Below are 13,858 nucleotides of genomic sequence, written 5' to 3'. Positions count from 1 at the left end.
CAGATAATGTATTGGCAAGAAAGATGTTTCAGAGAGGTGGGTGATAAGTTGTGTGATTTTAATACATTTCTTTTCCTCTATCATTTTCATAATATTCTCTATCTAAACTAAAATCTGAAACGTAGACGGCAGTTTATTAACGTCCTGCACTGTCCTCCAGCTGTTCTGAAATTTATCTCAGTAACATTTTCACGGTATTCAGGCTATTAAGATAATAACCAGATTCACATGAACGCCAGCCCTCAACACAACATGCCTGGGAATGAATAATCTCGGAATACGTTAGACAAATCCGGGCAGACCTGCCCTAACCTTCTAATGCGCAACGCTTCATTTCTCACTAGCGGGTTGAGCGTCGTATTCATACTCTTTCCTCCATGTATTCTTAGGTTACCTGTCTAACTGCGTTTAATTTTTCTATCTCCCTCAGATGTACGCCAGTAGAAAGAAGCGTTCAAAGCTACGATAATGTCCTAAATGTCTGCTGGTGTCGACGTGCGTCACTTCAGAGCCTCATACCGACGCACCTCCAGTAAGACCACAGACATGCTCTGTGGTTATAGCTGTCAGCAGCTGTGCTACACATTATTAAGCTACTTCCTTCGGTGAGAAAACCGGCGGTGCTTTGAAGCTGTCAGATATACTAACCTCTAAATATAGGCTAGGGTGCTACACAAACGTAGCAGGCCATGTTAAACTGCACTTATCCGGTACAAAGCATTTGATTCTGGTTGAAAGCATCTGTTTGCATTTGCTTCGCTTGTCTGAAACATTCACGGATCGTTCCTGCAGGGGTATTGAGGCAGTGCAAACGTTTTTTCCTGTCCAGTAATGTTCAGAATGGTCAGAATAAGCTGGAAATTTATCTCTCATCAGCTTGCTTGGTGTAAGATAGTATCTGGTATGTCTGTCAAAATAAGCAAACTTCTGAATAATCTGTCAGTTGTCAAAGGCCCAAGAGACGTACTCTGATTTCCTTCACTGCTTGAACGTTAGAACAAACAGCAATCCTGACTTCACTCACAGTAATGTTGTATACATTATTGATGTCTCTTATTATGAGGCAAAGGACAGTTTGGTGTAATGTGATGCTTCAATTTGCAGAAGTAACCGTAAAGGAACCAAGTGAAAAGGACTGATATTCGTATACCAAACACAAAAATGCATCGTTCCGTGCTTAATTTCTTATAAAAATTCACGCTGCATCACAGAAACAACACTGTACAACAGCACCATCTTCTGGTCATGTTTCAATATTTGCATCAAATTATCAAGGTCATTATTAAGTTGTAGGTTAATAACTCACAAAAATGAAATAAATTAACATGAAAAGAATAAAAAATAAAACCCTTATACTATATATACAATATAAAACCCCTATAACATTATGTTTAAAGAATCCCTTTCATATTGAAAAAGGTATTTAAAAACACTTCACAGAGCCTGAAATATGGAGACGAAAGCAAGTAAATATACAAAAAAGCTTTTATTCACTGAGGTTTGCATTTTAGTTGCTTTAGCAAAAAGATATAACATTCATAATGGAACAATTAAGGACAATAGTGTATTGGGGATTTGGCTTTAAACCTGCATTATTTAGATCATCAGTGACACGGGATGTCTGGACAAGGTAGATGCAAAAGGCCAAAAGCCACTGGAGTCTCCCAACAAACCTCCATATAAGGGCATGGTTTCCTGTCTCAGAGCACCACAGGAGGGGCCGTCAGAGGACGCCATTGAAGAAACAGCCTCTGGCAACATGAGAGGACCCTGCGTTGTCACCGGGCAGCATACACAATAAACACTTTCATGTAACACATATAAGCAACACAACGAAGCATACATACGATGTACATACGACTCTTTACAGTGTGAACAGTGTCCTGCCACCTCACCACATTCAACAGAGCTCAGCCTCACAGCTGAGATGAAAGCCTGGCTTCGGCTGGCAGGGACTGCCGAGTTGCTACATGGGAAACAGCTGCACCCAATGAGATGGAAGGGAGGGACGTGTGGAATCTGCTGAGATGGAATGCACAGTGGCACTAATAGCCCTGGGTGAAGTTTGAGCCCGTCTCTGATTGGAGGCTCTGGCCTGGGGCAATGAAGCCGCAGGCTGCATACGCCACCACAGATCCCAGCATCAGTCCGGTCATGTAGGACACGGTCATCGTGTTTCCTGCAGAAAAACGACAAACAGAGAAAACAGAGAGAGCCACCGCTGAGAAAAGAGTACAAGCTCACACACCAAACGATTTTTTAGCTTTGGTACTCTCACATGTGGGTCCAGCTAACGTCTCTCTGGCGTGGCTATCGACACACCAAAGCAGGTGTGTGCCTGCCCATGGCAATAATTCACTGGCCTTTTGCTGGCTGGCTGCTCCAAGCCTTGCTGGCCAGCCCTGTTGGACTTGGTCCCTTGAAGGCAGTGCACGTACCTGCTAGCTCTCTCTGCTCAGGCGGCACCCTGCCGGCGGCCTGGATCATGGGCACGCTGCCGAAGTAGCCGTTGCTGATGCCCATGAGGAGAGAGAAAACGCAGGGCCACGCCGGGTGTGTGAGCGTCGGCGTCGGTGCCGGGTACACACACAGGACGAAGAGCGGGATGAAGACCACCCGCAGACATGAGCAGAGCAGCAGGCGCACGCCGTTCCACTCGTAAGGCAAAGCCGCCAAGATCTGCAGACAGGCAGGCGGCCATTAGAGTGGAGGGGAACCTTCCCAACGGGACAAACACACACGTGTATCAGAGGATAATGTCCGTTTACTGTTCCTAGAATGCATCCTGGTTTTTCTCATTTAACACCTAGGATCTCGTTGGCCTGATATGATTCACCAAAAGATCAACAGTCAAGGAATAACAAGTATATCTACACAAATCATCAAGGCAGTACTGAAAAACCCAGGAAACAAGGATGCATCATGGCCCAGTTGTTCTGATTTCTGATGTAGCGGCTCACTTTGCCCACAAAGTCAGACATGTTGAAGATGGCCATAATGAGGATGGGGAGCCACTCCCCCAGGGCGGGGTTACGGATCTCGGACTCCAGGCCGGGAAACAGGCACAGGGTGATGAAGTAGGTGACTGCAATGGACAACATATAGGTCCAGATCACCCGGGAAACCACATAACGATGCAGGATCATATCTGAAAGACACACACTTGCCTTTTAGGGCTGTTTCCTCATGGAGAAAATGTCACAGACATGAATTTGTTGGTATTTTAACATCATAATAAATAAGTGAGTGACTAGACTGGAGCTTTAAAATACTGTTGCCCATGTGAATACCTTTGTGTATTATGATCCTTACTGCTCTCTGTGGTCAACACTGGGGCTGTCCCCAAATTGTTTTCTGTTTTTTTTTTTTTTTTGTGTGTAATCCTTGTTTTTTGTTTTAATGGCACAATTTTAAGACTCTGAAATGTTCTCCCAGTGTAAATGTGTAGATGCCCCAGTGATGCCACTGCTCCTGCCATCTTACCCTTGATGCCTGGCCAGCTCCTTTTAATCTTTAGCTTTGGCACATCAAATCTCACATAAGTGCTGCTGCCCGCATAAACGACCTCAGTGGCGCCATCTTCAGCCGGAGATGCTGCCACTGCACCATTGCCCTTGACAACAGAGATGAGGTCAGTCCTCTTTACTGAACTGAAGTTATATATTTATAACAAACAGGAAGGGGTGGCCCTCATTTGCTAGATGCGGGAAGTGAAGCGTGAAATGACAATGAAAAAATATGTCAAAACCAAAAGGCAGCACCACTCCGATCTGCCTGGTTCTGAAACTGCATGCACTAGATTTAGCAATTATGAATCTTTCTCAACGAGCTAGCAGTTCCACGGAAGCTATGCACGGAGGGCCATTACTTGATTAAGTGCCTGGCTGAGTCTGTAAAACCACTCTCTTTAATTTGTTGAGATAAAAAAAATCGCCCCGAGGTTTGGAGATGATGGAGTCTGGGAAGACTAAGTATAGTGATTCAGGGGGCAAGGAGTAGTTGAAGAAGAAAAAGACTACAAAAGCAGAATATAATTTTAAGTATTAGGACACGCAGGCTGTTGGCACATTTTAGAATCTGTTTTCGTCTAGTCATGCCTGTCTCTGTGGCTTTTGTTCTTCACATATCTCTAAGATGTTAGCCTATAGCTGAATGATGGTATATCTTCTTTGTTCAGACTGAACGGATATCACTAGGCCTTTATCTAGGAGCTGGCCGTCATCTCTTCAGAATGGGCTGTTATATTAACATGTTCCAATTGGTCCATTACTCGGAAAAAGCGGGAATTTATTTAGCATGAAGGAATAGCTCTTAGTATTCTGTCTGTCACCCAGAAGAAAAACATTGTTATGCCAATGTGCTTATGCAAATGAACTGAACAGCCTCTAACACTAAATCAAGTTCTCTTCTCTCTCTGAATTTTGAGCACTCTCACCAGCACCAGAGCAACAGACAGTAGCAGCTGATTGTCAAAGAAGGCAAATATTCATTTCTCATCTGTGCCAAGTTTCATGGTCCAGACATTATGCCAACATTACGGTATAATATCCTTTTAATTTTAAATCCAAAATAGTTTTGTAAATCATAAATATTAAATGAAATATAGTAAGTATCATGCTAGTTGTGATTTTATATTTATCATTTAAGAATAGAGATTACAGTAGTCACTCTAGGACAGTGCAACTTTTACAGCAGCACTTGGCATAATACTGCACATTACCTCTGGCTTTGGTTTAGATAGAGAGGAGACTTGTATAGAGAGGAAATAGGCATGGCAGAGGTGTTGCACAGAGGGGATTGTGTCCTGTGCACACAGATGCATTAAAGGGAATGTAAGCTGCGATTTATCTTGTAAACACAGAGAGCCCTTAGGAAAAGAAGCTTCTGAATCTCACAATTTCCAAAAAAAAAAAATTCTTTTAAAAAGTGGAGCTTCAGCATGTTGCTTGTAATTGCTGTTATTTTATCATTTGACATTTTCATTCTAACAGTACAAAACTTACAAATCTTACTTCCTCTGCTATGACATCATGGTGGACCTGGTATTGGTTGCCGTGGTGCGTGCGGTCCTTGGCGTGGGCCAGGCCGCGGCGGGCCAGGCCCGTGTAGTAGCGCACAAAGTGTGTCCTGCGCACCAGTAGGTGCAGAATGAAGCACATCATCTCCATGGCGATGGAGATGAGGAAGAAGATGATAGTGTTCTTCCTCTCATCACTAATCAGCAGCTTGGTGAGGATCCGGCTGAGTGAGATAATCACTCCTGCTGTGCCTTAGAGATGAGGAGAGTGATCAGCACTTTTGGTTGGGATGTGTGAATTGAAACACTTAATGCTGTGTTGTCTTACTTTCTCCGGTCATTACACCTTGTGTGTAACGTTTTGGAAGCATCCCCATGTAGCCATAGAAACTGGATTGTTGCACTGTAGACAACATGGAGCAAATACCAGACGGATGAGCACACTGGACAGGTCAGGGCGCTGCGTACACCTCACACACACACACACACACACACACACACACACACACACACACACGCACACGCCTCCCTACAGGTGAGGGATGGAAGATCCTCACACATACTGCGTCCCAGCCAATGCTTAACAAGTTCCCAAATACAATACCTGTGCATCCAAAGGCCACGATGCCCACGGATATCAGGTTGAGGACATACGCCTGGGCTGTAGTGAACCTCTCCAACCACACGTCAAAAACACCAACAAAAACCAGAGGGCCAAGAGCAAAGAGGTAACCTGCAAAGCGTGACATTTACCTCACTCACACTCCATCATAAATAAATAAATAATTTATAATATATGTATATATATACAGAGAGAGAGGGGGGGGGGGGGGGGGAGATAGACAGAGACAGTTTAACAAAACATTCAAAACAGCATATGTGTCTTTGGAATTAAAGTTTGTTGCATATTTTCCCACTCAAAAGAAGCATTCATGTATAGTTCAATGAGATGCAAAGCAACATATCGAAAGGTCCTGAGATAGGCACTTATGCCTGAGTCTAAACCTGAGATAGGCGCTTGTGCCTGAGTCTAAACTCGAGGTCTTTACAGTTGACATTAATAACACTGTGCTGACAAAGATGCAGCTGCATGTTAATGTGTCTGTGGCAAACAGAGGTGTAATTACATAGAGAACACGGGCTAAGCACAGCTGTAGCAACTGTGAAAGAAAAATCCCCTGGACTCTCTAGCCATAATAACAATGTTCCACAGGAAAAGGGGTGCCTTGTCAAAAAGAAATGTGGCTGTTGTTGTGAAAATGAACTGTTTCTTTCATATGCTAAGGGTCTGCTGTCTGCTTCCCACACCCAACACGTCCCCCACTCACCACCTCCACCACCACCACCACCATCACCACCAGCACCGGCTCACTCGGCGCCTGTCGACAGGAGGCCTTCAGTGCTGATGACTGGCGTGGCCAGCAGTGTGTGTGCCATGAGTATGGAGCCCCTCCTCCCTACTCCCTGAGGGCTAGCTGTGGACTCAGTGAACCGACTCAGAGTCCCTTTGTGTGTGTGTGTGTGTGTGTGTGTGTGTGTGTGTGTGTGTGTGTGTGTAGCGCACCTACCCACAGTGATCCTGGTGTGCAGACTGAGCATTTCTACTACCACATTATTCAGGACCACCGCCACAAGGGCCACAAGGATATAGGTGAGGCTCATGTCGAAAACGATGGACGTCCCTAGTGACAAAAACCACGACATCAGAGCATCCCCAACCTCCCCATCATTCATCATCTCTCTCATCAGGCTGCTTGACTTCAAGGGACAATGGAGGCTACACAGTGTTAAATTGGTCTAATGAGATTTCAATGGAAACCTGGATTACTGGGCTTCCATATGCCACACAAATATACACCTCATATGTTCCATATATTCAAATCTCTTAACGACGGGCTGTACCTTCAAATTTATGATGCAGGTAGTCAACGTCTGTGATGAAGCTATTGTAAGGCAACAGGAATCCCACACCAGCCAGGAGCATGGCAAAGTAGATCCCATGGTAACGGTCGTCCGGTACAGGCGCTTCAAACGCTTTGGTCAGAAACCACACATATTCATTCAGGCATTGCAAAAACACCCACATGCAGCAGCTTCCTTATACTTCTGTGATGATGCGGGTGCGTGTGTGATGTGGTGCGCGTGTGCTACCGTGTCCACTTCTAAGCATGTGTGATGTCGTGCACGTGTGCTACCGTGGCCGCGTCTGTGTGTGTGATGTGGTGCACATGTGCTACCGTGTCTGCTTCTCAGCGTGTGTTTTGTCACTTGAAGGTTCAATTTTTTGCATTCATATGTATGAGCATCATTGATATTCTGCTCTGCTTGTCTTGTATTGCTGTGCGTGTCATCAGGGCCCTGACAGATGCCAGTTCGTTCTCATGACACAGCCACTTTTGGAAGGAAAGACGTGCATGTTTAAGCAGTCTACCTCTATGGATTCTAGGACAGTTTATCAAAAATTGTTTATCAGAACACATAACAAGTAATTTGCCATCTACATGATACAGCACAATGGAGCACAACGGAGCACATTTCACACAGTTTGTGCTGAATTTTATGTGGGCATTCATTACCTTATGAACTACAGGAAATACACTGTTTAAATAAAAAACATAAAGCTAAAATTACATTTTATCATATATTAGAGGTATATGAATTAACAATATTGTCTAATATTAATTTAACTAATATTAAATTTAGATCTTTTTTGCTTCACTAGCCCTTCCAAGCAGCATTATTGCCCTATTTAAGCTAACATGATTACCCCCTGCTCATTCACAACAGGCGATTCAATCTACATGGCAACATACCCTCAGGCATCAAGCCTTCAGTTTGTACCCAAAGCCCTCACGCAGTGCTCAGTGTGCACTGACTGCACTTAAGTCAGCGTAAGATTTGCACGCAGCACAGCAGTTACGCAAGAGAGGATCTCACCCGGCTCAGAGAGAGCCAGCATGCCTTTGTCTGAGATGTCTTTGCCCTGGCACTCCTCCTCCTCGAGCTGGTAGCTTTCGAAGCTGAAACTCATCACCACGTTTCCCTCCGGGGTCTGGGTGGGGGTGGTGTGGGTGGGCGTGGCCTGCCTGCGTCTCTCCACACCTTTAGACCCCATACTCTGGCTCTCAGACGGCTCTCGTCTGGCCGTGCTTGGTGGCAGTGGAAGTTTGGTCGACTCTGCGTGGAAGAAGACGCTTCTTATTTACATATAACACAGTCCACACAGAATAAGCGCGTGTGTGTACCACATAGTGCAACAAATGGTTAAGATGTTAAGATGACAATCCAGAGCATCTATACAAAATGCATACTGTACTTTTGAAGGTATAATGCATATTTCAAAATCACATAAAGAACAGAAATAATCAGCCTGCGTGTTTACTATTTCTCCCATATTGGTCTATTCACATAGCTAAATGGCACTAATTATCACACATGAGATAAATCTCTAACAAGAATTATGTTGATGTTTTTTTGAGGTCACACACATTCTGCACAGATCAAAGAGCACATTTCAAGAATACTGACGATTAATGTACCATCATGGTCTCTGGTGTGTCCAAGCTGGGGGAGATGAAAGGGCCCTGTGCCATGAGCACTCCAGGCCCACAGAAACCTGCCTCACGTCATGCTCGGGTTGTTGTGTTATTGTGCATTTCACTTAATATCCCTTCATTGCAAACAAGGCCATCTACAATCTGTTTTGAATGATGATGCACTGTATGCCATTACAGTGGTGTTACCCCAGATGCCATTACAGTGGTGATACACTGTATGCCATTACAGTGGTGATACACTGTATGTCATTACAGTGGTGATACACTGTATGCCATTACAGTGGTGATACACTGTATGTCATTACAGTGGTGATACACTGTATGTCATTACAGTGGTGATACACTGTATGCCATTACAGTGGTGATACACTGTATGTCATTACAGTGGTGATACACTGTATGCCATTACAGTGGTGAGACACTGTATGCCATTACAGTGGTGATACACTGTATGTCATTACAGTGGTGATACACTGTATGCCATTACAGTGGTGAGACACTGTATGCCATTACAGTGGTGATACACTGTATGCCATTACAGTGGTGGCAGACTGTCCCATTGTGTCCTGCTTGCTGTTCAGTTTGATCATTAGAACTAGCGTCTACCTCCCCAGCTTTCACTTTGAAAGTCTATTACATGCCACACAGGATACACAATTTATACACTATTTAGGATACACTGATACTCAGCTTTGATTACCGAATATGATAATAATGACTGAATGACTGAATGTTCTTTGAATGTCCCAAAGCCAGCAGGTTAGACGTTGGTGAGAGTTTGGGCTAGGAATGCATGGACCACACAAAATGGTGCAACACATGAACAATGAGTCTTTAATCCTCCGACATTTAAGTGGTGCTGATGACACCAACACATCGATCATTCCTTAGAATATGTAATCTATATTCCTCTTGAATCATACAATACAAACATTACACAAATGAGAAAATGACAATTAAAGTGAGAATTCTAATAAATATGAGCCAGGCTGACTGCTTTGGAACACAGTGTGTGTGCGTGTGTGTGTGTGTGTGTGTGTGTGTGTGTGTGTGTGTGTGTGTGTGTGTGTGTGTGTAAGCTGGAAACTCTAAGCATCATGAACGTGGGTGCAGTCTGTTGTGCAGTATTCAAAGACTTAGAACAGAACACTGTTACCTCTCAATCAGCTTGATCAACCTGCCATGTCTGTCATTGTGGAGGTTCTGGGTGTTTGACTAAGCTATTGCGTGTCAACAACATAAAGAACTGCAGATAAGATAACAAGCTAATAAAAAACAACACCTGGCAAGTCAAGTGTCATTTGACAAGCTCTTTAACAATAACAAAATATTTTTATGGGTCTCCTTCATAAGACAGGAGAGAAATCCAGAAATATCTCCTTTTCAAATTTGGTCTCTAAAGAAATAAAGCATTTTGATGCAACCACCTTCAGGGCAAAATTTGTCAACCACTGCGCCTCGCTTGGTTGCCTACAAGACCTTTTCACCGTGATGTAGATGCGACCATGTAACCTAATTGATGATGGTCTCTTAGGAACAACAAACACGGTGCAGCCTACTTAGCTGCTAAGTATATTGGCTGCCAAGCGATGTGTTTTGACAGTTGGTCAAAATGACTCCTAAAATATGATCTGAAGTAGTTTATTTTCTGAAGATTCAGATGTGTCAATGAAAGGTATATAATTTAGATATAGAACACAGAGGTATTACCCACAAGGGGGTCATTTTAAATAAAATTGTAAATGCCAATGTTTTTCTTACAGTCTAATATTTTCACTTTTCATCCGTTGGAAACGCGATAATTCTCACGGCTAAAACATGTGCGTTTCCTTTCAATAAGTAATTGAATTCATTCTTAGGCTTGATTACGTAAAATTGTAAACGCAATTTCATTATTCATCAAAGAACAATACAAATCACACATGCATAGGTAACATCAAATCGTGTCGTTTAAATCACGAAACAACAGGTTAAAGCTCACCCGAAATGGATTAGATACTTCGTGCACACATTTTAATCCTTCAGAAAACGATCATCTTGGTCTATAACATATTTATCAGAAGTGGTCTTGCGTTTTGTCTGAATCCATAGAGCAGCGGTGCACTTGCAGCCTGTCGCTCGGTGTAGAGCTCGCGCTGTCACCCCCCCCCCCTCCACACACACACACACACACACACACACACACACACACACACACACACACACAGAAAACCCGTAACAACAAATCCAGCCCCGACCTGCCTGCACAGCAAACCTGCTTACATTATCGACTCATCCGTTTACATGGAATACACACCAAGTAGCTATTGAACAGTAGCTTTAATTGCGTGCGTTAACGCCTCGATTCAAAAAGTTATACACGCACCTTGATAAAAATGTAACATAATACACAACAATTATGTAAAATGAACAGGAATTTGAGGATGCATTTTACAGTCAAACCTTCCCACCCAGACAAACACAAATATTTTATTTCAACGTATTTCAACGGTTTATTTTAGACGTTACACTGTTGGGATCCAATATTTACACATGGGAACAGTTTGCCATGTGGTGGTTAATGTTATGTTTAGTACATCGCAATACAAGGTTGATGCTTGGTGCTAGGTCAATCAGCCCGTCATTAGAAGACTAGTTGGTGAAGACTGAGCTCGAGAAGCATGACCTCGAGAGATTATTTCATTTGCACTTCAGAGGGGGAGAAAGAACAAAAACAGGGCAGTAGACATTTGGCAGTAGACAAGTGCTACAGAACACGAGAACTATCAGCTTATATGACAACATTCGCCACATTCACCACACCTCTGTGAAAAACATCCCAGAAAGCATTATGATGCTCATAATGGAGGAGGAAACACTGCTGTAAGCTAATTCCTCATTTTGCTTCACATTCTAGCATATTTGAAATGCAACCGCAATGGAAATGTCTGTGGTTTATAAAAGCTTTCATCACAGAAAATTGACTTAAGAAATCTGAAATAGGTCACAAAATGTTAAACTTGCTCTCATGCGTGACATTTACATACAACCACCTGTATTTGAATAGTTTCTGTCAGATTATCTAATTCTGTATTCAGCATATAGACTTGAAAATGGAGGAGCTATAAAGTTAAAGTGTAAATCATTCTTACCAATTTCATAGAAGTTTCATTTTGGTTTTAACCTTTTACTATATGGTTATAACAACCATTATCAATACCTCACAACAGATGCTGCAATTGCCAGACACTCCAAAACATATTTAACAGTACGATAGTATATGCACTGTCATACTAAAAATTATATGTTTGTCAGAGCCCATGACATAGAAACTGAATTCGTGACCTTGGTGTTATTAACATGGTTTACCTGCTCTATCAGGTGAGCTGCAGGAGATCGTGAGCCACTCAATTAAGCCAGTGATGCCTTGTAGAGAGTATAATTGTGTCATTTGGCTGTGTTCTGTTCTGAGGCTATATTTCAGGGGTAAGAATGGAAATCCCCCACCAGGCTGCATAACAGACCCACCTAGTCCATCAAATCAAAAACACAAAACTCCAAAATGCATTCTAAATAACACATTTTCCAAGAGGGATAATTTTACTGCACATCAGTTGTTTGAGACATAACAGCTAGCAATCAAACATGTGCTGATGAGTACATTAAATGCAAATGAAAGTCACTACGTCTCACACTAAGAGTGCTATAGCAAAGAACACAGCAAACATGGTCTAATTGTAAATGTATGTAAGGTGCTGCGTGGTCACCATTCAAGCCCGAAACTGCTGAGATGCACCAGGACTATATTTATCCTGCAGGAGAAAGCAGCGTCACTGGGCATGACTTTGCATACTGATTGCTACCTGTTATCTTCTTGGCTCTGGTTTAAGAAATCGACAATTTATCAGCATTTTACTTTCTTAGTCAACACAAAGGAACTGGGAATCAACAAAGAATATGGTGTCAGGGCTCTATCATGAGTATGAGCAGTGCTCTCACAGGGCTGCCACAGCCAACACTGTCATAGATTTTAAAATTGACCTTTCTTTTCTTCAGATATTGATGAGTAAATAAATACCTTAAGTGAAAAATTTATCTTTCCTCTGTTATGTTGCCTGGACATTGCTTTTAAAAGATTTCTATTTTTATCAATTTTAGATTAAGATTGTTAATTACAGTACAGGAAAAAATAATCCTTTAATTCAGGTAAAATATTCTGTTATTACTCTGCTTGTTCCACTTATCCTGAGGGAATCTAATTGGCTATCTAGGAGTTAGTTCCCAGAGGGCATCTGTGTACACACATGGCCGCTTGGGATGTTCCATTAGCCCTTCTACTGCTGTTCTGCTGCCTGCAGTGTGTCTATTAAATGCCTCAGATATCACACTCACAGTTTGGCAGCAGGTCGGCCGGCTCTTCATTAACCTTTCCTCTCGCATCAGAGGGCTGGACCTCATGCACAGCTGACAGAGTTTGAATCCTCAAACATGGAGGTTTTACTTTTGCTCATTTTTGTAGCCTGTTGCAGAGTTGAAAACATAAATGAAAAAATCAAATGTTTTGATAATTTCTTTAAACAACACTACCAGTATTTTGAACTTTTGGATCAGTCTTTCATGCTGTCTATCAAGACATTTTCCTATAACAATTGTTAAAAAAATCAAAATAATTAATAAAAAGTAATAAAATAATATATAAAATATGATCAGTATATATAAAATGATCAGTAGCTGGTATTTAAATGGATTCCACCAAGGTCTTCAAAATCCTTTAAAATTTTGTTAAATGGTCCAGTAAGAGCTAATGGAGAAGGAAAACTAGACCAGTCTTAACTCCTCTCAACAATCATTCCTGGTCAGGGATGCACTGCAGACGGATCTGCTCATAGGGGTTACAGGCCCACTGTGTGCGCTTTCCAAAGACCTCCTGTTTATTTAATTCAGCTGATGAAGCCTGGCTGGTGTTCTATGGCGTTGTGCTGCAGGGGAGGAGCTCAGAGCAGAGGCTCACGTGAATAAGATCCAGACCTTGTACAGCATAATGAGGCAGGACTCCAGCACTGCTCTTATTGAATCATTCATTGCATTTGCCACTGTGACCTCTGTTGCGCTGCTAGTTAGACCCACACCCTGTGCCACTAGCAGGGCTGCTGCATAGGACGTGTTCTGAATGCTTCAACCATCATCACAATGCATTTAATGTAAATAGAAATTTCACAGTGTCAAATGTTGACGGTATGTATTGCTGTGCTGAATACCTAGTGAAAATGTAATCGCCTCTCCCCTCTTTTGCAAGGTTTTTGAT

At 42.6% G+C, this 13,858-nt stretch overlaps 1 protein-coding gene across 2 annotated transcripts; it reads right to left on the bottom strand.

Moving 5' to 3' along the window:
• Positions 1 to 1,471: 1,471 nt before the first annotated feature.
• Positions 1,472 to 10,703, bottom strand: slc29a4a (solute carrier family 29 member 4a). 2 transcript variants are annotated; one of them, XM_077009171.1, is made up of 11 exons: positions 10,556 to 10,703; positions 7,955 to 8,194; positions 6,920 to 7,051; positions 6,586 to 6,699; positions 5,622 to 5,750; positions 5,346 to 5,420; positions 5,004 to 5,269; positions 3,484 to 3,613; positions 2,961 to 3,148; positions 2,439 to 2,679; positions 1,472 to 2,179 (listed from the first exon to the last, which is right to left on the bottom strand). In XM_077009171.1, the coding sequence occupies exons 2-11, from the start codon at positions 8,130 to 8,132 to the stop codon at positions 2,046 to 2,048; spliced, it is 1,587 nt and encodes a 528-aa protein (XP_076865286.1). In that variant the 5' UTR covers positions 8,133 to 8,194; positions 10,556 to 10,703; the 3' UTR covers positions 1,472 to 2,045. The 2 variants fall into 2 exon arrangements, with proteins under 2 accessions (XP_076865286.1, XP_076865287.1); XM_077009172.1 differs by having other exon boundaries at positions 5,013 to 5,269.
• Between the last annotated feature and the right edge of the window lie 3,155 nt (positions 10,704 to 13,858).

This window comes from Brachyhypopomus gauderio, chromosome 6, assembly GCF_052324685.1.
Source record: "Brachyhypopomus gauderio isolate BG-103 chromosome 6, BGAUD_0.2, whole genome shotgun sequence".
Lineage (NCBI taxonomy): Eukaryota > Metazoa > Chordata > Actinopteri > Gymnotiformes > Hypopomidae > Brachyhypopomus > Brachyhypopomus gauderio.
The sequence above is the reverse complement of the archived record's forward strand: the minus strand, read 5'-3'. Positions and strand labels throughout refer to the sequence as shown.

What these genes read in the sequence shown, in the direction of transcription:
- slc29a4a (XM_077009171.1), bottom strand. Translation starts at nt 8,132, where the DNA reads ATGGGGTCTAAAGGTGTGGAGAGACGCAGGCAGGCCACGCCCACCCAC. An exon ending in CCTGCATCATAAATTTGAAG is followed by an intron (nt 6,700 to 6,919) that starts GTACAGCCCGTC and finishes TTTTGTCACTAG; the next exon opens with GGACGTCCATCGTTTTCGAC. An exon ending in AGGTGTAATGACCGGAGAAA is followed by an intron (nt 5,270 to 5,345) that starts GTAAGACAACAC and finishes CTCATCTCTAAG; the next exon opens with GCACAGCAGGAGTGATTATC.